This window comes from Ipomoea triloba, chromosome 1, assembly GCF_003576645.1.
Source record: "Ipomoea triloba cultivar NCNSP0323 chromosome 1, ASM357664v1".
Taxonomy (NCBI): Eukaryota; Viridiplantae; Streptophyta; class Magnoliopsida; order Solanales; family Convolvulaceae; genus Ipomoea; species Ipomoea triloba.
Genome location: NC_044916.1, coordinates 34,800,060 through 34,827,123, shown reverse-complemented (window position 1 = coordinate 34,827,123; position 27,064 = coordinate 34,800,060). Strand labels below are relative to the sequence as shown.

At 35.0% G+C, this 27,064-nt stretch overlaps 2 protein-coding genes across 2 annotated transcripts; one reads left to right on the top strand and one right to left on the bottom strand.

Annotated features, from left to right (window-relative positions):
• The first annotated feature begins 237 nt into the window (after positions 1-237).
• Positions 238-6,660, top strand: LOC116001838 (endoplasmic reticulum-Golgi intermediate compartment protein 3-like). Its single transcript, XM_031241791.1, has 13 exons — positions 238-578; positions 1,137-1,210; positions 1,567-1,650; positions 2,338-2,418; positions 2,685-2,765; positions 3,355-3,447; positions 4,045-4,224; positions 4,385-4,452; positions 4,556-4,607; positions 5,497-5,550; positions 5,640-5,732; positions 5,935-6,001; positions 6,225-6,660. The coding sequence occupies exons 1-13, from the start codon at positions 437-439 to the stop codon at positions 6,314-6,316; spliced, it is 1,161 nt and encodes a 386-aa protein (XP_031097651.1). The 5' UTR covers positions 238-436; the 3' UTR covers positions 6,317-6,660.
• Positions 6,661-11,749: 5,089 nt separating this feature from the next.
• On the bottom strand, positions 11,750-13,639 carry LOC115998781 (ethylene-responsive transcription factor RAP2-13-like). Its single transcript, XM_031238441.1, has one exon. It carries the CDS (start codon positions 13,087-13,089, stop codon positions 11,983-11,985), a length of 1,107 nt encoding a protein of 368 aa, XP_031094301.1. The 5' UTR covers positions 13,090-13,639; the 3' UTR covers positions 11,750-11,982.
• Positions 13,640-27,064: the final 13,425 nt, after the last annotated feature.

The window sequence follows — 27,064 nt, the reverse complement described above, 5'->3', positions numbered from 1 at the left end:
ACTGAAAATGATATAACTAGACTATGGTCTTCCGTATAGTAGTATATGGGCTGAGCCTTATTTAATCACATAATTATGGGCCCAGGTGAAAGTTCTTCGCGGAAAATCAGGAGCAGTAGAACCGTCAACCGTAGAGCGGTAGATAAGCGCTGACTACTTAATAACTGCTCATTATTATCGTTACGTCAGTAAAAAAGTAATCACATTCATCCGAAATATAAAAGGATAAAAATAAAACTAAAAATAAAGGAGGAAGAAGGAGAAGACTTAAACGCCTCCGTCGATAATCGGAGATCATTCGACGGGGCGTTTAAGCCGGTAAAATAATCGATTTGTTCATTTATAATCCGATTCGAGATCTCTTTTATCTTCTTATTTCAATTTTCTGTAATAAAGAAATTATCTAAGTAACGCGCGAGAGAGATTTTGCAGCGAGATGGAGAAGTTAATGAGCAGGATTCGAAGCTTGGATGCGTATCCGAAGATCAATGAAGATTTCTACAGCAGAACTATCTCCGGTGGCGTTATTACCCTAGCTTCCTCCATAGTCATGCTATTGCTATTCATTTCCGAGCTCAGTTTGTTCCTCCATCCCTCTCTCTTTACGTATTTGTGTATGCATGTTCGTTCCCGTATGTGTATGTATTTTTATTATTGAATTGGTTTATGATGCTTCCGAGATGATTAATTTGATGATGAATATATGCTCGTTTCAATTTTGCCATACGGGTAAATAGAAATCTAATTCCATATTTGAGCTTTTTTGCTATACCTCATTTGTTTACAATGCAATCTTAATTGACATAGTGCACGTAGATTGTCAGAAATTCTACAAAGAATTCCCTCTGTTGCATTTTAGACTACTTGATTAGGCAGATCATTGAATTTTTGTATGTAGGAGGCTTACAAGTATGTCTCTAGGTCCCAAGTTTGACCATTCATGAAAATGATTTATTCTGTTTGGAAGTGGGAAATAGTTGGCATAAATTGCCACATTCAAGTTGTTAGCTCATAATGTAATTATTATGTATGTAATGCACATTGCTATAGTTTCTTAGTATATTAAACTTAAAAGCAAAATTTCTTGGTTTATATAACCTCTCTTGCAGTGTCTTAAATGTTGCAACTTCTTGCAGGGCTGTATCTCCATGCTGTAACTGAGACAAAGCTTGTGGTAGACACTTCAAGAGGAGAAACACTTCGTATTAATGTAAGATTATATTCTGGGCCTTTGAGCTATGTCAATGAATAATTTATTAGTTCTAGAATGACATTGCATTATGGTACAAAATTATGATGCTTGAATTCTTATATGACTGTTCCAATATTAAATGAATCACATTTCATAACCCATTCTTGTTCATTAGTTTGAATGAACTATGGATATGCCTTTTTCATTGTGCGGTTGTGCCAAAAACCAGATTTCTATTTTCACAAATTTTCTTTGGATTGCACTCTCTGTAACTTTCTTTTATGGAAAAAAAAAAAAAGAAAAAAGTCTATTTATGTTGATGTGAACCACTTTTGTCTCATGAATAAATTTCCCATGCCTTTCTTTCCCTGCAGTTTGATGTTACGTTCCCAGCACTTCCATGTTCCATTCTCAGTGTTGATGCCATGGATATAAGTGGAGAGCAGCACCTTGATGTTGTATGTAGAATTTTGTATATCCCTACTTTTTACAGAATATAATAATGTTATTATAATCATTGCTTTCTCCCTTTTTGATATGACATCATCTTGCTTTCAAAACTTATATGTATATATTCTCCTCAAAATAAATTTAATATTTTTTGCTGATGAACTAATTTGATTAATTTCACTTTTGGTATGTTGATTATACTGGAATTTCCAGATTTAGTCATTAACTATAAATTTGGCCAAATTTAGTGTTTGACTTTTTTCAAATTGACCAAATTTGCTCCAAAATGTCCAAATCACCAAATTCATCCATTTTGGATGTGAGGGCATTTAGTCATTTTGGAAGTCAGCTATTGAATCTTGTTAAATTCATATTATGGGATAAATGTAGAAATTTCATTATTTTTGGGGGACCAGAAGCAGAATTAGTCCGTATGTTGATGCTTTGGTCATGCTTTGAAATTAATCATTGGAATGCTGCACTATGCCACTAGCACTATCATACTCTTGCTCTTGGAAACCAGTAACATAAACTAAGAATGAGGTCTAGAAAAAACCTCATGGATTTTTATGAGCATGTAGTCTTCAAGTTAGAAAAGGAGTGCTGAAAAGTAGGTTTGAAGAATTCAGCACCAAAATGCAAATGGGATTGTTCAAATGTCCTCTAATTGTCTCTGGTTTTATGCTCACTTGCAGAGACATGACATTATCAAGAAAAGGATTGATTCTCATGGTAATGTAATTGAAACAAGGCAGGATGGTATTGGTGCTCCAAAGGTGAGTTAAATATCAAGTTTTCATATTCAAGCATTCATTAGCAATGGGTAATATAATTAGTAGAGTCTAGAAAAAGGGCATCATATTTTTGTTATCATAGATTTCTTGCTCTGCTCAAATACAGGTTAGAGTGTAGAAACAAGAAATTAGTACTTTTGAATTTTTATAGCTAAAGCAGTCATTTTGCTTCCAATCTAGAGTTTATTTTTTATTTAGACCAAAACCCGTCTTTCCATTGTTTCTTACCACACTAATTGTTTTCACAGATTGAAAGACCTCTGCAAAAACATGGTGGTAGGCTTGAACACAATGAGACATACTGTGGCTCGTGTTACGGTGCTGAAACTGTATGTTTCTTTTTACCTTTCCATGATGGCCTGTTATATTCTATAGCTGTAACTTCTGGGGAAGTAATATATATAGTTGTCTAGTTGACACCATATTGATAACGATAAAAGGCATTAGCGCGAAATATACAATCTTTATCTGCAATCTATAACTTTGACATTTAAGTTTCTACTAATCATGTATGATCGTGCTCATCTTTCCTTGTTCTTTTGCTATATATGCTAGCTGATAGGAAAGTGAAGCAAGGCTAGTTCATTGTAACTACAACCTTGAGCACTGTTGTGAATTTGATCCTTGCAATGCTATGAAGCAATCAAATTTTACTCCCATCTAATGCTTATTCGTCTGTAATGATTTGAGCAGCTATTATTTGTATTTCTTACTCCTTTGTGTTACATTGTTTGTATCGCTTATCTTTCCACTCATCAAATATAAGTACTAAAAACTGTATTGTATTTTTCTTAACACCAAACTACAAACTTTCCTCTAGGCTCATTTTTATGCTAGGTAGCTATAAAAACATTAATTTGATTATTCTTTAACATATTAACATATTATTTTGACTATGTTATCTTTTTAATTCTGCAGTCAGATGACCATTGTTGCAACTCTTGTGAGGATGTTCGTGAAGCTTACAGAAAAAAGGGCTGGGCAGTGTCAAATCCTGATTTAATTGACCAGGTCAGTTTTACATTTTGAAAGTATCCCACACCCTGGTGGCACATTATAAATCTTAAAGCAAAATAGAAAAATGAGTTGACCATCTCTGCTTCCATAAAATCTAGTTGCTTTGCCGAACTGGGGCATAGTTGCATACTGGGATTAACTGATTAAGTAATTAATCTTGTTATTCAGTCTTTTCAAACTAAATGAACTTAATTGTTTAAAAGTCAAATAGCTCCAAAATTCAGTTTACTAATGCTTGATTTGTATAGTTATATTCTGAACTGTGAAGGTGGTTTCGGTCCATGCTTTTTGTCTGATATTGTAAGCAGATAAAGGTAATAGCAGGGTATTGAAATTAAATTTCAGATATCTCAAAATAGGATAATACTCTATTTGGTTCAGGTAAAATACCATATTGAGTTGGATGCATGATTGTCTTTTAGTTCAAGATCCATAATTTATAATAGTGCCTTTTGAAGAGCCCTCTATTCTGCTTATGGCTGTCCATGGATATTTATGTATAAACATCTTGAGCATGCATATAATTTGATTAAGGATAAGAATGTTTTGATCTTTATTTGATAGAGGAATTCATTTTCTGTTTGGACTTAGTGTAAAAGAGAAGGCTTTCTTCAAAGGATCAAAGAAGAAGATGGTGAAGGGTGCAATATATATGGATTTTTGGAAGTCAACAAAGTGGCTGGAAATTTCCATTTTGCACCTGGAAAGAGTTTTCAACAGTCAAATGTGCATGTACATGATCTCCTTGCATTCCAAAAGGATAGTTTCAATGTAAGATCTTGTAACAGTGCCTGAATTCATTGTCTTTGTTTTCATCAAAATACTAGAAATGCAAATGCAACTCTCAAGTTTCTATCTTGCTGCTCTGTTTTTTTGTTCATATTTTGTTGATCTGGTGTTAACTTTACATGAAATGAAAATTATGCTGCAGATAAGCCACAAGATCAATAGATTAGCTTATGGAGACTATTTTCCGGGTGTTGTGAATCCTCTTGATAGGTATTTCCCTCCCTCTTATTCAATTATCTTGTCCTATAATATTTCTGCATCTTACATTCTTACATGTGAAAATTCATGTCCATTGTTTTTCTTGAAATTGCAGTGTGCAATGGACACAAAACACTCCCAATGGGATGTATCAATACTTTCTCAAGGTATTTTGTGTTATGCCATACATATATCCTCTTGCCCTTTCTGCTTTTATGCTAAGTAGATGTTTATGAGTTACTTTGATGGGATAGCCTTAATGCCTTATTCTGATCCCTTTCACCCTTTTCCTTGTGAGAGATGATATATGACTATATGAGAGACATAACATACCTCTATTAGCTGTGGTTTGTCCATGCGCAAGTATAATTTAATTGAAAGGATATTTGCCCATGATGATCTATATTTGTATTTCTTGTAGGAGTTGTAGGTTAATTTAATTTTGAGAGATTGTAAGTCATTGATCATAATCAAACTTGTTTTTCTGCAACTTTTTATTCTTTCTACCTAACTTAAGGTATTTAGGTGAAAAGTAACCCTATGTTTCAATTTTTAGGGGTTGTACACTCCAACCATTCTTCCTCCACAACACTAAAAGGATAATCAATTTTTATTTTACTACTATTTTCCCTTTCAATTTTAAGAAATGAATTTTACTACCATCATTTTGTGCTATCACCAAATGAATGGTTGCAAAATATTGCAAACTAATTTTTTGGGGGCACAAGTCAATTTCAAGGTGATTGATAATCACCACCAATAATTGTACTTGTAAGACAGTCTTTTAACTCTTTTTGCATTGAGAATAAACCAAATCCCAGCATGCGTTATTGAATCTTATTAGTAATAGGATGTAGACCTTTTGAGTGTAACAAAATATAGATGCAAGGAGCTTAACGAAGCAAATAAAAATTTTAGGGTATTTTCCCAGCTAGAAAGATAGATAAGAGTTTACAAATGTATATAAATATATCAAATTGAGTACTAACAAATTGCTTAATGAAGTATTAAGTTCGTATTTCTTTCTGGGATTTATTAACTCTATGCTTTTTGCAGGTAGTACCTACTGTATACACTGATGTTAATGGGTACACCATACAGTCAAATCAGGTTTGGTAACTGTGCAATGTTTACACAGTTTTCTTGTTCTAACTTTGGCTAAATGGTGAGCTGATGCATCTGCTGTTGTCCTCTTACAGTTCTCTGTAACTGAACATTTTAAGGGATCAGAAGCAGGTCAACTTCAGTCTCTTCCTGGAGTTTTCTTCTTTTATGATCTTTCACCAATCAAGGTGAGGTGTCATTAATCATTATTCACTGGTTCACTCACCTTTTTCTCCCATTGTTTGTTTCTCTCATTATTATGACAGGGAAAGCCAAAGTTTTTCCTTTCAAAGCACTACATTGAGCTTTTATTTAGCTTTTGACTAGCACCTTTATTCATCCTGACTGACCATGGTTCTTAACAACCATCATTTTGCTTTACTGATACAGGTGACTTTCACTGAGCAACATGTTTCATTCTTGCATTTTCTGACAAGTGTCTGTGCAATAGTTGGAGGTACGAATCACATTATCTTATGCATGTAATAGTTATTTAGTTGAATTGTTACTTGTTGCATGCTCTCACTTTGTCATTAGAAAGAAAGTATTTGTTTTCCTTGCATCCCTTAGCTGATTGCAGCTATAATCTGATTCTTTCTGTTGCATTTTCAAGTTTATATGGGATGGTTCAGGGGATGTGTTTGCTATACTCAGCTAACATGTTTGTTGGCCGTCTTCAGGGGTGTTCACCGTGTCAGGAATACTTGATTCATTCATATATCATGGCCAAAAGGCGATTAAAAAGAAGATGGAACTTGGTAAATTCAGCTAGCTGATCGGTTGGTATCCATGGTTTTGCCATACATGATCATCCATGTATCACTGCCAACTAACAGAATGAGCTCCGTGGATGGGGAATTAGTGGCAAAAGAAAGCCATGGCATGGAGTGTCTTTACATGTTTGCAGCCTAACTTTTAATTACAAGAGTTTTTGGGCATTGTACTGAGAGCAGAGAACTAGATCAATCATTTTGTTCAATTTAATGAGATTTTTTCTATCTGTATTTGTGATAGTAATTTATGCAACTAACAAAATTAAAACTTAAGGTACTTTACATTCAAATATTGGAAATAGTTGGTTAAAAGAGAACCACTGGTCAATATCTCTTTCGATCATTTCCCCCTCTTTTCTTAAATGCCAATTCTAGCTCTTCTTAAAATTGGAACGCAGCTTTAGTATTTTTATTCTCTTTTTCTTATATTTTTAAGTTCATTTGGATTTCGTGAAACTGTCAGAATATATTCAAACATTCATTAGCAATGGGTGAATATGTTTGTTATCATAGAATTCTTGCTCTGCTCAAATACAGCTTACAGAGTGTAGAAATAGGAAATTATATATATTTCAAATGGAACTTCTGAATTTTTATAGCTATAGCAGCTATTTTGCTGCAAATTTTGAGTATCTTTTTTATTTAGACCAAAACCTGTTTTTCTATTGTTTTTTATCATACTAAGGTAGTGTTTGGTTGGGAACTTTTACACTCTACTATGAATAAATAAGTTTGATAATTGTAGAAGGGAGTTACGTTTTGCAATAAATATTAAATAATAAAAAAGTATTTCAAAAAGAGAATTACTCTGATATTAATTTATTCTAAAATTGGGAGTAGAAACCGCCCACCGCTTAATAATTTTGGTTCGAGGTTTTAGAATTTATTCCCCATTAAAATTGTTAATCGGATTTGTACATTACCAACCATTAACATACGTAAAGTGCAATACTCCCCGACTAAAGAGTGCTTTAGAATCATTCCCAGGATGAATATTCTTTAACTTGATCTTCAAGGGAAGATAAGCCTATGCCCCTATTTGATTTGATTGCATTACAACCCTTTAAAGTGCAACGTATGCACTGTATTTGTCCAGTTCAAATATCATAAATCAAAAGCAAAGATTCACATTAAAGCCAAAGAAACTGGATTTCCTTGAGCCTTCTTCTTTGCCTCGTGTGAACATGGAACCCAGAGTATAAAAAGAACAAGAATAAAGGAGAGAAAGTGGGATGGAATTCAATTCCAAATCTAACACAAGATTTTGGTTATGCGCATGCCCATTGTACAGTACTGAAATATAAGCCGTGGATCACCAATATTCTTTTCTCACATCATTACTCGGGATGAATTTTATTGAGGGTAATTTTATGTAAGTATTTTATAATTGAACGTGAAACTCAGAGATCAAAATATTGATCAGAGTAAGTAATGGGAGGCGGATAATGCTCCCAACAACTTTTGGATAGCCACTTGGGATAGGAGAACGACCTCGAAGTTGTACCAAATGCCAAAATTTCAACCAAAAGTAGATGGAATTAATTGATTGCTAGGTAGGGTTTCCCTGGGAGGGATGAAATGTGCACAAAAAGGAAACAAAAGTCAAAACTCACGAAAGTTTAATAATACTAATAATAATAGCAGTGCTGGGCTGGCAGGGAGTCATCTTTGATTTTGATGGCGAGAAAACGATGAGCACTCTTACGTTGCCATTGCCATTATTGATCAAACCCGTGTTTGCTGTTCCAAGGAAACATCCAACCATTTTCATTCATTTATGAGAAAGTCGGGCAGTCACTGCCTCAAAGTGTACTCATGGGTAAAACTCATATTGTGATCCTAGCCAACAAAGAATTAAAATGAGATAAACTAATTTAGGGTGTGTTTTGTTGATGGGGTTATGCACACATAATGAAACGAAAATCATATACACATTGTTGACAACTTTTTAAAACACATGTATATGCTTTGATGACCCCTATGATTACAAACTCATTAATTATTTTAAATTGTATCATTCCTTTAATTCAACATTATCTTTCCTTATTTAATGACATCTTCATTCTGTTGCCTCCTCACTTATCTTTCTTCACTTCATCGACTTCCTCAATGCATTACCTACTCATTTCAGCCTTAGTCTTAAAGATAAATTGCGTCGACTTTTTGTTTTTGTATTTTTAAAACATTTGAATATAATTATAAGGTCATATATAACCAAACATTAATATTGGTAATCATTCTATTTCCACCCTACTACCAAACATGTAAAATAATTTATTCTAATTACCTAGTATTCAAAATGAGCTCATGTAGAGTTGTAACATTGTCCACCCTTGAAAAGTCGCCACACACAAGAGAAGGAATATTGTAATAGGGTGAATAGTATTTTTACTCTTATTTTATATATACTATTTTTTGAAAGCATAAAGCAAAAGTAGATTACTGCAAAAAAAGTCGAAACAAAGTCAAGAAGAACAGAATCCCAGTACATAGAACGACTAGCCTGATGGTAGGCTTTAGAAGCTAAAAACCGTTTTAACCGAACCGAATTAACCGAAAATTTAAAACCTTTAACCGTTAACCGAACCGAAGTATGTGTTACCGAATTAACCGAACCGAAATTTTTTTCGGTTAACCGATTAACCGAACTTTTTAAACCTAAAATATAAAATTCTAAAAATAACACCTAAAATAATAAATTCAATTAAAATAAAATATAAATCATCCATAACTTCAAATATTCAAGCATCCATAACTTCAAATCTTCAATCTAATTAGTATTTAGTATTTATATTTAATTATTTATCTATATATATTAAAATTCGGTTAACCGACCTTTCGAACCGAATTAACCGTTAACCGAAGTTTCAAGATTCCTTTAACCATTAACCGAACCGAATTTTCGGTTCGATTAATGGTTAACCGAAATTTTCGGTTCGGTCGGTTAACCAAAAAATTTTGGTAAATTGCACACCCCTAAGCTAAAGTGTGAACAACTAAATTCAAATGTCTAGAAACTAAACGGAAAGAACAATTAACAAAAGAAGACATGAACTCCAAACAATCGTTAACCATAATCCCTACGTGAGACCTGTGCCTGACCGTAGCAGTGAAGGGCCGAGCAGTCAGTATGAAGAACAACGTAAGTGATACCATGATCCTTAAAAAATACCACACAAAAAAAGTAAATCATACTAAAAAAATCTTGTACAACATACTCAACCAAGAGGACATTAACACTAATCAATGGTACATGCGTTTGGCCACCCTAAGATCAATCCAATGATGTTATTGTCATCTTCTCCCTTCCGAAGTGGGCACATTTTATTTGTTTAGAAATAATACTTATCAAGTAATTAATTAGTCTGCTTAAGAAATTGAATGAGCGAATAATTTTTTTTTTTGAGTACTACCTAGACAAAGAGACAAGCGCCTCCACTAAGACTCGAACTCACTTCTTTTACATGGGGTGCAGCAGGATGTCAATAAATCACAAAGTCATTGGCAAAAGAAGAATAAATACTAATGTGAACTATGAGGGAGTAAATTTCGGAACTCGATCCATAAAATTATGCATTTGTATGCCGACGCTTCAATTATTTTTTTTTAATATTTTATTTTATTTACCATGTTTATTATTCATAATTAATTTAACATTTTTCTTAAAATACTAGTGTATGTGGCCTAACGATCATTTTTCATATTTTAGAATCTAAAAATTAAAATTTAACTCAAATTCTATTTTTTTACGAGTGGGGACTCAAATTCTAATGATCTTGATACCTCAAATGATTCTACCTTGTAATATATATATATATATATATATATATATATATATATATATATATATATATATATATATAAGAATTTTCAATCATTAGAAAGTAACCCAATGGATAGCTCAAGTGGCAAGTGAGCTCTCTCAAGTGACAACCTTCCCCTGGGCCAGCTCCCGTCCCTCCCGGAGCGAACATGGGTGTATTTGGATCGTTAAACAGACAGAGAAAGACCTCGTGAATTTAAAAAAAAAAATCATTAGAAAGTGGTTAAAACAATTTGTGGTTGAATTTTAGTTTCTATCTACTTTGAGAATCTGTAAAAATATTTCTCGCTATTGTTGACTACCAATTAAATGTGATTAATAATTAATATCGATTACCAAGATAAGACATTGAAAATTTGAACAATTAAGTCGATCATGACAACCAGCTGTTACAAACTAGTTATATACATCTCACCATCCAACCCCTCCATTAGTTTGATTACATTCACTAATTAACCCAACTTTAATTTCATATAATCTCATATGTGAACCTTTTTTATGCTAACAAAAAATTCACTATTGAAAAAATCAAAATTTTCAATCACTAAAAAGTGGTTAAAACTTAAAACTTTGTGGTTAAAATTTTAGTTTCTATCCACTTTGAGGATTTGTAAAAATATTTCTCGCTATTTTTTATTACAAATCAAATATGATCAATAATTAATATCGATTACCAAGAAAAGACATTGAAAATTTAAACAATTAAATCGATCATGACAGCTAGCCGTTACCAACTAGTTTGGTAGTTTGGACCACTAAAGTAAACAAAAATTACTTTTTTATTAAGATAATAAACTTTTTCAATCACTTGTTACCGTGTTTGGAGATATTGAAAATTTTCTTAAATCTACGATTAATTTTGTATGGTTTATTTTCAAATGTCTTCTAATTGGTTTCTTTTCCTTTATGTTAGTTGAATGTAATAATAAATCTCGTGCATGCACATAGTCAAAAAATAGTCATAATACATAGAGGGAAAAAGAAAAATGTAACATCAGTCTTATTTGTAGGTTTAGATATAGCATCACTTTATATACTTTAGTTTGAATTTTTGGTCCCTATAAACTCTGGCAAACCTTTAAAACATACAGACTAAAAATCACTTTTCTGGATTGGCCCTATTATTTATACATGTCAAATGTGTTTAGGGTTTGTCTCATGACAAACTTTTACTTTCTTGTACATCTAAATTTAACAAAAATTAAGGTGTTATACTTAAAGTCTTACACATATCCGTAGTATGTAACTAATGCTTTTTTTAAAAAAAGTGTTCTTTATGTCACCCTAATTATATTCACAAAAAATGAAATTTTTTATCCCAAAACTCCCACACCCGACTCAATAGAATAGTGAAGAGATAAATTACTGTAACTTAGTAGTCTTCTAAGTTCTAAGTAGGAGTAACCGTGTCTATTGCTCACAAAAAACACAATACATTAACTACAACTCCCATTGAATACTGTACTACAAAGAGGCGAAGAGCCTACCGGATTAAGTATTAGTCTACCATTTTGATTTTTAGGTCTTTGTTTAAACAATACAAAGAAAAAAAAAAAAAAAACTATAGATGGTCAAGGCAAGACAAAAATAGTAGCAGACCAGTCTGTGATGTTGGGAACAAGTAATAATTAAAAATTAATAATTAATAGAACTACTGAAAATTAAAGGAAATGATGACTACAATAATAAGGTAGGGATAGCCTTTTCTGCAATTGCCAAAAACTCCATTGCAGTAGGCTCCCCAGTACATCAAAATACATTAATCTTAAAAGCTATTCAAGATTACATCACTGATGACTAGATAGTAGATAATGTTTTTTTTTTTTTTTTTTTTTGCAAATTTTAAGGAAGATGACTTAGAGATTCCCAGTCAATCTCGTAAGATGGAAATTTGTGCAGGTCGGAGCACATGTCCCACGTGGAATCTTCCCCGGTGAACTCTGGGAATGTGAGATCCGACACTGGGGATGATTCGCCTGACGCGCCGCCGGAGCCGGAGCTGTCGGAGCCAAGCTCCGCCGCCTTGCTCTTCTCCTCAACCTCTTCCTCCTTGACTTTGGGTTGCTTGGGTGAAGATGACGTGGAGCCCTTTGACTTCTTGGAGTCAATGCTCTTCCCCTGAGCCAAGTTTTTGCAAATGGCTTGGAGCTTGGCGTCGACGGAGGAATGGAGCGGCTTGTACTCGCCGAAATCGCCGCCGATGAGGGAGCCGTTGTGGCGGAGGTGCGGGAAGTTGAGGCGCGCCAGGTCGCCTCGGAGCTGGTAAGCCGCCTTGTCGTACGCCAGCGCCGCCTCCTCAGCCGTGTCGAAGGTTCCGAGCCAGAGACGGGTCCGGTTCTTGGGCAGCCGAATCTCGGCTACCCATTTCCCCCAGTGGCGCTGCCGCACCCCTCTGTACAGCTTGGTCGGCTTCGGCGCCGAAGCCGATTGCTTCATGGGGACACCTCTCGGGCCCAAAAAGCTAACCGTCTGGGCCTGATGACTCTGCTGCTGGGCCCACTGACCCTCAAACGGGCCCGAACTCATTCCATGGCCCGCGGGTAGATTCATGTTAACTTCGATCTGGTTAATCTGAGTGGGCGTCAATTGATTCAGCCCGATACAGCCCGGTTGCTCAAACCCGAAGCCCGAACTCCCCTGCGAAGAAAACATATGGGTATCGGAGGTGGAGCAACCGTCGGAGGTCGTAATGGCCGGCGCCGACGAGCCATAGCCGGAATAATCATAACCATAACCATAGGGATAAGAAACAGAGGGAGAAGAGAAAGAAAAAGAAGAAGGGTAAAAGGAAGAAGTTTCAGAGGGGAACAGAGAAGAAGGAGGAGGAGGCGGCGGTAGAAGAGGAGAAGCCGTCTTGATCATAAAAGGCTCAAGCGCTTCCATGAGCTCACCGCCGCCATTAAAAGCTTCATCTACACCTGTACTACTACTCCACATTGAAGCCGCCATGCCTAAACTTTCAACTTCCAAACAAAAATAATTTCAAAAAAAAAATTGAAAAAATTATAAAGTCCACCTGATTCTTACCAAAATTAAAGAACAGGGTGGTGGTGGGAAAATCTTAATTAACACCGGAAAATATGCACAAAATAGAAATTAAAAAGGGGAAATTCAAATAACAACCCCTTTTTACAGGCTTGATAAAAAGATCAAACCTTTGAGGGACAACTAATAAGCCCTCTAAATTTTGCAGAAAAAAAAAATCAAGAATAATAAAAATAAACCAAAAAGATCTCGTTTCTGAAAACACCTGCTTCTGGTAACAGATTTTCTAAAATAAGCATTAAAAATCGTTTCTTTTGTTCAGAAAACTTGTTGAAAACAGATGATTTGCAGAAAGGGATCAAAGAAGCGGGGATTCCAGAGAGGGGAGGGGGTAAAAAAAAAATCAAGAAATCTCAAGAAGAAGAGTGAGGTGTGTGCGAGTGTGAGGAAATCTAAGGGAAGAAATGGTGAAAATCTCTATCTCTCAGCCTCACCTTTTGTGGGGTTTCTACTACTCCTTGCATGCCCTTATATAGCCCCTTTTGCCCACAGTTTTACTCTCCTTAACCCTCCTCGTTATTCACGATAACCTCACTCCTTTCCAGTTTCCAGTGTTCTACCCGTAACCCGTTTTCACCGCCGACGTCATCCTCGTCACTCTCCCCGTTCCCGCCAATGCCACCGCGACGCCTGTTGCTTAAGATAACGCGTCCCTTTGTTCATGACATCTGTCAGTTACCTTCGCTCACCCAGAAAGTCCGAAGCCGTGTTGACCGGGTGCCGGCCCGTTTCATACTTGCCTAGTTGGCTCCCGTTTCCGGGCGTTATACGGGTGTCATTTTCTTCTCTTTTTTTTTCTTTTTCTTTTTTTCACTTTTTCCCCGTTTTACTCATGGACAGACAGGACATTGGTTAATAAAATGACAAATTCTTGTCGTTTAACGATAGAGGTAAAACTGCACTTTAACGGCATCCTCCATTTGTAACGTTTTCCGTAATCAATAGTCATGGATAATCAAGTGTGCCTCGCCGACTCAAATGTAATTAATCATACCTCTTTATTTAATCTTGGAAAGTATCAACCATAGGGTTCTTTAACTTTTATCCGAAATTAATAAACTAACTTGTTAAGATTGAATTTTTTTTTAAATTAGGGTTAAAATTTTTAACTCAATAAAAATCATACCGATAAGTATGAAATTAATCTCTAACGGTCCGAAAGAGCTAGCCTATAGCACGAATCACTTAATATTATTCTTTGTTTCACAAGTGATTTCAAATAAAATATACATAGAGTTTATATGTAAGCTCATCTATCTCTAGTACTTTTTAAATTTTATTAAATTTATAAATAAAATTGTAGTAAATTTATTACAAAATAAAATATTTTTTATAAAAAAAAATAAAAGTTTATTATAACTATTATATTATAGTATAAATATATTAAGTATTTTTAATTTGAATTTGAAAATGAATGTTTAAATTGATGGAATGATGTCTAAATTTATACTTCCTTTGTTTGTTTGTTTGTCTTATATTATGTGTTTGGTTTAGTTAACAACATTGAAGTCATTTTTAATTGAATAGTTCATAAGGTTAAGTTTAATATTAATATATAAAATTTATATATTTTGAAACTAAATTAAAAGTGGTATTAAACACCAAAAAAATTAAATTAAAAATAATTAAAAATCTTAAAGAAAATAACCAAAGAAGGCATAGCTAGTTATGCCAATGAATAATAAATATGATAGATAAAATAAAACAGATGGAAAGTTTAAAATGTGGTTAGTTTATTAAAATTGAAAGTTTAAAATGTTAATTAAAAATGTCAAAAAATTTAGTCGAGCTTGCCTGATAAGTTCGACCGCCTGAAATTTTAAAGTTAGGGTCAATAATTTTAAACCTATAAAAAAAAATGATAAGTCTGATAAGGTTAGCCCAACATTGAACAAGGTGGCCGGATTGACTTCCTAATCAATCATACATTTTAAATATTTATTAAAAAATAAAAAATAAATAAAAACAACATGATGTGATAGTTATTTTTTTTTTTATAGATAGTCACATGATAAGGTTCTAAGGAGTAGTTGAGGGTTGTGACAAACTGTAACGGTCTAAATGAGCTAGAACTTGGTTATATATATATAAAAAAAAAAAAAAAAAAAAAAAAAAAAGCTAGAACTTGTAATATATTAGTAGTGTAATGATTAAGAGGGTAGATTTAATTACAATATCCTTAGCATTATCATTGTGTTAGAGTGCGTAATCATAGTTTAAAATATGTGGTTATTTGGATTAATTATAAAAAGCAACAATTTATTGTTAATTTACCTATGATAGGTGACATTATATTAAAATATTTTCAAACATAATATATGCACTGTCACAAATAAAACTACAGAAAATCTTAATTAGGGGCAACTCCAGACAAACAATCAAGTTAATCAGACAGTTAATTTGGTAATCACAAAATTATATTACAAGTTTAACTGCCAATAAGAGTTGTCATTTATCGACTAAGATAACATGACAAGTAATATTATTGCAAAACAGGTGACCGGATTCAGGAAAAATAAATGTATTACTTTACTGAAAGTTCAACTTCCTTTTCTCATACCTTGTTCTTTCACTCTCTAGTCTTAACTTTTTGTTAAAAAGTCCTCAACTTAATGTGTGTTTTATGCTTATATAGGCGGTCTGGACAATACATGTCACACTTCCCTCGTATCTTGGCATGTAATTTACATCCATTGGGCTGCTTAGGAGGTTGTAATCCTTGACTCTCTTATCATGGGGTAGGCTTCCAACTTCGTTTCTTGGGTGGTGTCAGTTCTGGTGTTGGGATTGTGTTTAGTCTGGGTCTGCTGAACTTTGGTTTGTCTTCTGAGATATTGGCCTTAAAATGATGCTATCTGCTATGACATTTGGGGTTGCCCATTACCTGTTTGTTGAAATTACTGAATGAGTTTTACCTGGTTTCCTCTACATTTTTATGTTTCCTTCTTGTCTTTATGACAAGCTTTCTCCTTCTTGTTCTTGTGACAAGCTTCCTCCTTCTTGTTCTTGTGACAAGTTTCTATCCTTGTTTAACCAATGAGTTATATATCTTGGAATTGTCGAGGGCTAGGCAACGCCATGACGATTCAAGTCCTTATGGACATAGTCCACACAAAGAGGCCACTGTTAATTTTTTTGATGGAAACCAGACTGTGTTCTGATAGGATGGACACTATAAGGTCTAAACTGGGCTTTGACAATATTTTCACTGTGGATTGCTTGGGTTTTAGTGGAGGATTATCTATTATCTGGAAAAAGGATTTGCAGCTAAGTATTCTAAGCCATTCTAGGAATCATATTGATACTACTATCAAGGCTGCACATTCTTCTTCATTGTGGCGTTTTACAGGTTTTTACGGCTGTCCAGAAAGAAATCGGCGTGAGATATCTTGGAACCTACTTAAACAACTTTCAACCCAAAACTCCCTCCCATGGATCTTGATGGGGGATTTCAATGATTTAATCTCCCAGGACGAAAAGATAGGGGGTGTTCGCCATCCAGACCGTCTAATCAATGGATTCCGTGAGGCGATCCGCGCTAGTGGACTCACAAACTTTGAATTTGAAGGATATTTGAAGGATACCAATATACATGGGAAAAAGGCAGAGGTGGACCAAACTGGATTAGAGAGAAACTTGACAGGATTCTAGTTAATGGTGATTGGATTGATTGTTTCGAAGAAGCTAAGGCTGTGTCCTTGGAAGCCCCATGTAGTGATCACTTACCTCTTGTCATCTGGCCTTCACCATCACTTCAGGCTAGACATTGCAGGAGATTTAAATTTGAGAATTATTGGCTAAAGGAAAATCAGTGCAGAGAGATTGTTATTCAATCCTGGAATCTCTCTGAAGGCCTCAATTTATGCTCTAGATTTGAGGTTTGTAGCCATACTATTTGGAAGTGGGGCAAGGATTACAATAAAAATTTGCAACCCCAAATCGAACACTTCAGAAGGAAAATGTGCTATCTCAGAAATAGGACTGATGGTTGTGGCATATGGGAGTTCTCACAAGCTCAGAAATCATTCATTAACCTACTTGACAAACAAAATCAATTCTGGAAACAAAAGGCCAAGGTGTTCTGGTATAAAGGAGGTGATAACAACACAAAGTTCTTCCATAATGCAGTCAAGCAGAGGAGGAGGAACAACACGATTCAAAGGCTCCGAAATCAAAGTGGTGATTGGATTATGCAAGGTCCTGAACTCAATACCTTGGTTAGGAACTATTTCACTACTTTATTCACTAGTTCGGCTGGAAATCAAATTCCTGTCCTTAATTGTATTGAGCAGAAAGTTACCATTGCCCAAAACAGAAACTTGATGAGGAAATTCTCTAGTAGTGAAATCAAGAAGGCAGTGTTTGGAATGCATCCTGATAAAAGCCCGGGGTTTGATGGATTTAACCCTGGTTTTTTTCAAAGCTATTGGGATATTCTCGATGAAAGCTTGGTCCTTTACTGCAATGAATTTTTAGAATCTGGAAAGTTGCCAAAAGGTATCAATACAACCCAAATTGTTCTAATTCCCAAAAAACAGAATCCAGAAAATTTGGCTGATCTCAGACCTATTGCCTTGTGCACTGTTGCTTATAAAATCCTTGCAGAGGCCCTTGCAAATAGGTTGAAAGTCCTACTTGACAGTATTATTTGTGACACCCAAAGTGCTTTTGTGCCTGGCAGGTTAATTACTGACAACATAATGATTGCGTTTGAAATGCAGCATTATTTGAAAAGGAAAACACAGGGCAAGGATGGATATGCAGCCCTAAAATTGGACATGAGTAAAGCATACGACAGACTGGAATGGCCATTACTCCGTAATATCTTGCTTAAGTTTGGTTTTGAGGAGCGATGGGTCTCATTGGTGATGGAATGTGTATCTTCTGTGGAATATTTTGTCTTAAACAATGGGGATGAAATAGGCCCCATAAAACCAGAAAGGGGACTTCGACAAGGGGACCCCATATCCCCTTACTTGTTTATCCTTGTGGCAGAGGGCTTCAGCGCAATGTTGCGGGAATATGAGAAAGGAGGGAAGCTTCATGGCATCTCAGTTGCAAGGAATGCACCATCCGTCAGCCACCTATTTTTTGCAGATGATAGCTATATTTTCTTCAAAGCTAATGCTCATGAAGCTAATAATTTGAAGCATATTCTCCAAGCTTATGAAAATGCATCGGGACAAAGTATCAATAGGGATAAATCTGTTATGGGTTTCAGTGCAAATGTGGAAGAGAGTGTTAAGGGCAGAGTGTGTGACATCATGGGTGTTCAATGCAACTCTAGCTCTAGTAACTACCTTGGCCTACCTATGATAATGGGGAAAAACAAGAAGCAGATTCTGAATTTCATAAAATCAAAGATTGTCAATCGCATTCAGGGATGGAACCAAAGGTTCCTATCTAGAGCTGGTCGGGAAATCCTTTTGAAAACAGTTCTTCAAGCTCTTCCTACGTATGCTATGGGGGTTTTCTTGCTACCAAAGGGGCTGATTAAAGAAGTGGAGACCGTGATGAACTCTTATTGGTGGAAGGGTGGTGGGAGAGTCAATAGAGGCATAAATTGGAAGGCTTGGAATACTCTTTGTATACCCAAGAAGTGGGGTGGTCTCGGTTTCAGGAACCTTTATCACTTTAACCTAGCTTTACTCTCCAAACAGGCATGGAAACTAATGCAGAATCCTGATGCCCTTGTCACAAAAATCTACAAGGCTAGGTACTACCCAAATACCAATTTTCTTCAAGCTAAACTTGGTACTAACCCTTCTTATATTTGGAGCAGCTTGTGTTCAACCCAGGAAATCATACGTAAGCATGTTAGGTGGAGGATTGGAAATGGTAATCAAGTTCGTGTGTGGCAGGATAATTGGCTTCCCGATCCAAATAATCCGAAAATGACATCTCATCCCTTCCCCCTTATGGAGAATGCAAAGGTGGCAGACCTTATTGACCCAAATGATCTGAATTGGGACGAGGAAGCGATCAGATTGGTGTTTAACCAGAGGGATGCAGACTTGATATTAAGGATTCCCATGCCCAAGTCGCAAGCTCAAGACAAAATCACTTGGGGCCCTGAGTCTGATGGTAAATTCTCAGTTTAAAGCTGTTACAAAGTCATCAGTCAACATTTAAGAGATGAAGATGTTCAGCTGTGGAGTAATTTCTGGCAGTGTAAACTCCCTCCAAAGGTGAAAACTTTTCTATGGCAAGCATGCACAAATAGTCTTCCGACAAAGGATTTGTTAATCCAGAGAAAGGTGAATTGCAGTGACAGATGCTCACTTTGTTCAGATGGAGAAGAATCAATCTTCCATATTTTCGTGAGCTGCAAATATGCAAAGGCATGCTGGAATCTCGTAGGTGTCCAGCCCCTGCCCAGAAACATTAACTGCTTCAATGATTGGTTAATTCACGTTGCTTCTTCCATAACCAACTACCAAGTCTGCATTGTTTACATTATATGTTGGAAAATCTGGTCTATGAGAAACAATATCATCTGGAACAATCAAGCTCTTGATTCTGTAGAAGCCACAGTCCGAAGTGCTCGGACCTACTACAAAGATTGGACAGACGTGGTTACTAAGGACCATGTTAAGGTGAAGAAAGATATTACTGAGCCTGTCAAATGGACTAAACCTCAGGAAGGATTTCTAAAGTTGAATGTTGATGCAGCAATCGATAAGCATACTGGAAACATAGGGTTTGGGTGTGTCTTGAGGAATAATCATGGTCAATTTGTAGCAGCACGTGGACTCCGCTGGAGAGGAATTTATAATGCTAAGGAAGCTGAGGCAGTAGCGATTAGGGAATCACTCAGTTGGCTTAAATCCAACAACTTTGACAATATCAATGTTGAGACTGACTCTCTTTTAGTTGTGCAAGGTCTCAAGTCGACCTTGGGTGACTCCTCTTTTCATTTAATTTTAGCTGATATTAAAAACTTAATGAGCACGTTTGCTCATATTAGTTTATCGTTCTCTAGGCGATCTGCGAATCAGGCATCTCATTTATTAGCTAAGCAGTCTGTTTCTATGTCTGATCGTATGGAGTGGTTCTCAACCCCTCCCACTATCATTTGTAATGCTCTTACTTTGGATTTGAATTAATATATCTTTCTGTTCTCAAAAAAAAAAAACACATTTTAAAACCACAAGGTCCACTCTGATGAGACAAATAATAATGACACGTGGAGCGTACCTACAAGATGATATGTGTTGGGTAGAGTAGTGAAGTTCAACATAGCCACAGGGATCTATGTTGCAGATCGAATTGGGCTGGGTGTGACCGGAACGGATCAAATGTAAACGAAGAATTTTCCCTATCAGCGGAATTTATTATATGCAAACCTAAACTTAATGGCAAAAACTTGTGTGAGACCGTCTCACCATGAGACGGGTCGGGTCGGGTCGGGTCAAGATGCAAATGTAACACTTATATGCTCAAATGTAATACTAATCAGGAATAAAATTTTTGTTGCTTATTAGGGTAAATGTAATACTTTTAAGGGAAAATACAATAGTTTTACATTTCGATTTAAAAGTATTACATTTTTCCTCAAAAGTATTATATTTGCCCTTATAAGTGGGAGGCACTTGTCAACATTACTTATTATGAAAAATGTATTACTTTTTCTCTTATAAGTAACAAAAATTGTATTTTTATTAGTGTTATATTTGAGCATATAAGTGTGAGATTTGCACATATAAGTATGACATTTGCATGGTGCTTTGACTCGACCCGACCCGTCTCACGAATAAGGATCCGTGAGACGGTCTCACACAAGTGTTACCCAAACTTAATTAATTAGATTAAATAAATATTTTCCCTATTTTTTCAAATGCATAATTAAGTCAACGAAAAAATAATGGATTTATATGGAGAGCACTGCACGAAAAACGTGAAGGAGGAGCTCCGGGGGTCACCCCGAAGAGAATTGAATTCCGGCGGAGAAGGCGGCGGGGAGTAAGAGACTGCGCCACGGGAGCCAACGTGGACAGCTGCGCGTAGAACAGTGCCCGTATTTACGGCGCCGATCGCTGGATATGCTCATTCATCCTTTGCCCATATGTACTTGCATTGGGCAATTGATCGTCAGAAAATACAAGTTCTGTGTATTTAATTTGCGTTATGTACAAGCATGGGCGCAGACATGGGTTTACCAATTATTAGTCAACTCCATTTCTTTATTTTTGTTTTTATCACTTAGTTCTATATATTTCTTAATCCCTCTTCATCCCAAAGAATATCCCCACCGGTGGGATACGATACTATGGCTATCCATTTAGAATGATAACAGGTGTGTCATCACACTACATAGTAATTAATCATTTCTTTTTTTCACTTATTTTTAAAAGATAATTATAATACATGTATTGCACGACTAAACTAATGTTCAATCTAAAAATTAAAATAAGTAAATGATTAATGTAACTTTTAAATATTAAAATTAATCAATATAAAATATAATTAATTATTTTTAATATAATTAAAATCAATATTTTTTTTAGTGATGAGGGAACCCGCAACTAAAATCAATATTTTCAACTTATGATAAAAGGGTAATAATAAAGAAGGGTATTGTAGATAATTAGGATCAAAAATAAAAATTTGGTATTAACAATTTCACACTAAAATAAATTAACTCTTTCTAATGACTATTGATGAATCGGTAAAATTTAACTTGTTTTTTGTTAAAAATGACATGACTAAATTTATAATGAGCTTACTAATATTTAGAATGAGCTTATTAATATTTGTGAAGCTATTGTGTATGAATTCATAGGTGATTTAGTAGATTTACTATGAATTATTATAGTTTTTATTCCCTTTTCATAGAGAAGAGAGGAATTGGCCAATAATGGATTATAATTTTTGATTCATGTGAAATGTGAAGCTAAGATTATATTGTTTATAATTTGGGAAAATATAAATGGTACAACACTGTACAGCCGAAAATTAACCTGGGTTAATGATGAGGTGACCACATAGAGTGGTTAGTACTTGAGTTGGTTGACCAATTAAGGTTAGTTTAAGACTTTAAGCCATTACAGTTGCATTATAATGTTGAATGAATTCCGCGGCATGTCTTGTGGGTCTTCCTCTCCCACGTTGCTAAAAGCCATTTATTTGTCCATTCTCAGATAGTTAGTTGTAGAATATTCAGCTCACCACACTTTGATTTATACATTAATTCAATTATGAGTATTAGTACACGCTGGAACCTACCGTGATGTTTTTTTTTTAAATATATCTAAAAATATAATAAGTTGGATTATATTTCTTATTTATGTCCATTTTTTAAGAAAATTATGCTATAAGAGTTATATTATACAATTTTTGGACAAAAATACCCCTATCATTATAACTTATGTTATATATATGTTGTTTTCATTATTATTACCATGCACATGCATACACAATATCTTTGCTTATATTATTCAATAGTAATAATATATGTAGACATTATATATTGGAATAATATAAGAAATAAGTTTGATTTTATCAATGTTGCGTCCATTTTCTCTCTAAAACCAAAAGCCTTTCTCTGCTGCTCAACTTCGGCTTCCACCGCCGGCCTCCGGCCGGAGCTCTAATGGAGCTTTGAGCCGGCGGTTTTGGTCACCTTCTACGTTTGCTCTCGCTCTTCTTCCGCCGCGACTACCGTCGCAGCTCCGTTCGCCTCCGACCACTGCCACAGATCTTCTTCTCCCGTTTTCTTTCCCTTTGAATAAAATAATAGTAGGTAGGTATTGGGGTTTGTGTTTGTAGTCTTGAACTCCCAACCCTACTTTGTCTTTACCACTTTTTATTTTCTCTATTATTGTGTTTTCCTTTCGTTACTTTCACGGGTTTTTTTCCTCTCGTTACTTTCACGAGCTTTTCATTATCATTAGCATAAATCGTTTAGTTTGGGTTCGGCAAGTGTTGATCTTATCATGGGCAAGCAAAAAAGAATGATGACGAAGACCCAGATCTTTGATGAAGCTTTAAGCTCCTTGAAGGAACATCGCTTCCTAGTTATGAAACTGTCAGCGATTCAAGTTTTCTTTAGCATAGTTAGAAAAGTTGTTTTTATGTCTGACTGTAAGGAATGGTTTACCATTTCATTGATCGTTGATGTAAACGTTTTATGTTATGAATTAATGGAATAGCTACATTTACCTTCAAAAAAAAAAGTTTGATTTTATTTAGATTTTAATTAAATGTTGCCATAATTATATTTGGTAATTTATCATATCTAAAATTCTTACTTTAATAATATTAATCATACCATAATCATTACTCAAATTATCAACTATACTTTTAATATAATATGAATTAAAAAAACATTATATACTATTATTTTAAAATAATATTTTTAATATAATTAATATTTTAACATTGACAGGATATGTTATCAATGAGTATTGAGATTTTCAACGACACTTTGAAGCAGTGCCTTTTAAATATATTTTTCAATCAGTGAATCAGGTGGCTCATGCTTTGACAAGGGCGGCTCGTTCTCAATCGGTCACTGAATAACCTTAACGAAAAATGTACAATGAAGCACCCAAATCAACCATAGTATGCCTTATTTCCTCAAAACAAGAACAATATAGCTATTGAGAATGCTTGCTAGGCTTGTGGTATGGGTGGAGAGGTAAGTTGTTCAAAAAATCTTAGTCTGATTCAGTTTTCACATGTGCGAGACCATAAGAAGAGCACTAACGCAATATAAAAGGAGAGCATTTGATTTTGGCCTCAAGGACAGTGGCAAATGTTAGAGCCTTAGAGGGATTGATTGAGAAAGTTGCAAAAAAACTACTATTACCGCATCATAGGATTCCCGATTCTCTCCATCACCGGTTAATAAAGTTGTCAAGAAATTACATATTTGTTCTTAATTGGGATGTTAGTCTCAAAAGTGAGGTCTCTAATTTGAATCTATCTTTCTAATTGTCACATGATCGAGTTTGATATGCTTCTATATCAGATTTAAAAGCACAATAAGAATATAAGATTTTTAAATTTAAATAAAATGTGGTTAATCTTTCTATCAAATTTATATATATAGACACACACACATACACACGGTACAACATTAATCACTTTACTTAAACAAAAATTAATTATAGTTTAAAGTTGAAGGTACTTATAAAAAAACAATAATCATTAAAACATTCATTAAACTAATCGTCATATATATATTAAATAGTACATGAAATGCATGTAACCATTTCAGCATACATTGAATACTAATACAAGTTCAGAAATAGTACGTACTATATATATGGTCACCAGAACCAATAACTTGGAGATTCAACTTCATCAGCTAATAAGGCAACCCTCCGACATGCCATGTTACCACCATAACAATATAATATGCTCTTAGATCGAATATTGTGGACTATTTATTTTGCTACCACGACTTAAAGCCTTACTACCTTAATTTAATGAGGGTTAACAATTAAGTATATTTTCGACAACGTACTTATAATTGCGCCTACTTTTAACTTACATTTTTTTCTTTAAAAGGCAATATTTAGTTCTCATTTTGAAGTATTTTAAGTGTAAGAAGAAAAAAAGGGTTGTTGACAACCAATATTGGCAGCATGAACCAAACACATATTAAACGTTGTAAGAAACACCAGCCTAGCTAGATGCCTATATATATAGAGGGGAGGGGTGGGGGTCCTGCTATAAAATCTTAAATTGACTTATAATAAAACCGCTAACAAGACCCCGAGCATATTTTAACTAGTCGTTGATCAACTCAAAATAAATTGATAGTTTTTATTTATTTTGTTGTGGGTATTTGTGTAAAAGCATTTAAAGGCATGTGGCCCAGGCCAGTTCAAGCACATCCCGCGATTTACCTCTTCCACTAATTTTTAGGACAAGAGTGGTAGGGGACCTTAGGGATATCGTGCAATCCTCTATAAAATGTAATATGCTCGGGTTGATCTAGAACAAAATTAGGCAAGTTTTTTTTTTTTTCTTTTGAGTGATAATAGAACCCGCAACTACTACTCGAGAATGTATGTGCACTACTGGGTAAACCATGTCTTGTGACCTCAACAAAAGACCACAATGAGATAATCCAATTTAGGTTGCTCATAGCGCTCAAACCAAGAAAGCCAAAAAGTCTTTCATGCAAGGTTAAACTTATAACCTTGTAATTAGCAAGTCATCAGTTTGATCAACTTGACTATGATTATCCTGCCTTATTTATCTTACTTCAATAAAATCAAGACATAGAATAGGAGTTTTAGATACACCATCGGAGTACACATATCATTTTCATATTAAAGTTTTAATTAGACACGTCTATCTGAGGTGGAGTGCCGGAAATGGTCAAACCCAAAATCGTACACAACGGACAGCATCGAAAGCAAGTGGTTATAGTACGTGGAGCCGAATTGAAGCATGCGCCATGGTGCCCCAGCAATCTTGGCGGAATCATAAATGATACCTCCAAATAAGCCACCCCACTTGCCCACTACCTTTCCTCTCCATCTTCCTTATCTTTAACCCAACGGGATAGTTCAAGTGACAAGTGAGCTCTCTTTATGGGGAGGAATTTCGGGAGAACCCGGATTCAATTCCCGTAAGTGACGATTCCCTTGGACCAGCTCCTGTGCCTCTCGGAGCAACGTGGGTGGACCCCGGACCGTTAAACGGACGGAGAGAAAGACCCTATAAATTTACTAAAAAAAAAAAATAAATAAATATACACAAAACTATGTCTCCTTCACCTTCATTATTATTGTCTTTGTCAAACATATATAGTTCTAACAAACCTATTGTCTATTGGCACCTTTCATTGATGACCATGATATTCAATACGGAGCTGCATGCCCATAATTCTTCCATTTTCTTCCTTCCTTAACCACTCTTTCACTGTTCCAACAACCTATTGTTTCAAAGATGGATCTAATCAATACGAGAAAAATAAAATTTACATATGAAAAAATTTTAAGTAAACCCCTGAAATTCATATGTATTTAGTTTATCAATACTTTTTTTTTATAACTAAATCATTAAAATCTGTAGGTATTTAAAATGCAGGATCAACATATCAAAGACCAAACATGTTGATAATGGATCTAGGTCAAGTCCAATTCATATTGTATAGTAGTCACACCGATCAAGTTATTAGTACTATAATATAAGGGTGCGTTTGGTTCGCACATGAGAATCGGAATCGGAATGGGTATTAAATACTTGGTAATGGTAATGGGTTTTGGTGAAAGTATTTAACATGTTTGGTAATTGGGTGGAATGGGAATGATTATTAATAGTTGAGGAAAAAAAAAAGGAAGGGAGATGAAACTCTTATTTAATAAGGGTATGGGTTTTGTCATTAATGGGGTATTCCAAACCCATAGTAGCATTCATAAAACCTATCAACCAAACACAAACAATCACTTTCATACACATTCCTTATGTCTAAACCCACCAACCAAACACACCCTAAATTCATTCAAATTTGTGCATGCATGATGCAACGTAAGTGCATCATACGTGCTACGTGCGTGTGGCATGCAAGTGGTGTGGGTAGACATAATAACTTAGGCTTATTAAATTATGATGATTCAGTGATCCATTAGGTGGTTGAGAATCAAATCCTAATACCTAAAAGGAACCCATGTACCATATTGAGTGTAATTACTAAACTGCAGTTTTCCAAGTTTGGTTATGTATCTTTATCCACAATCTATCACCTAAGAACTGACTAAGCTACCTGTGCCGAGCTATAAATCCATTACCTGACATGCTTTATTTGACATGCTTTATTTAATCTTACGTTTCTACAATTGTTATACCCTACACCACGGTGCACATAGTAATGTGCACCACGTACATAAAACGACGTCGTTTCGGTGTTAGTAGACGCGAA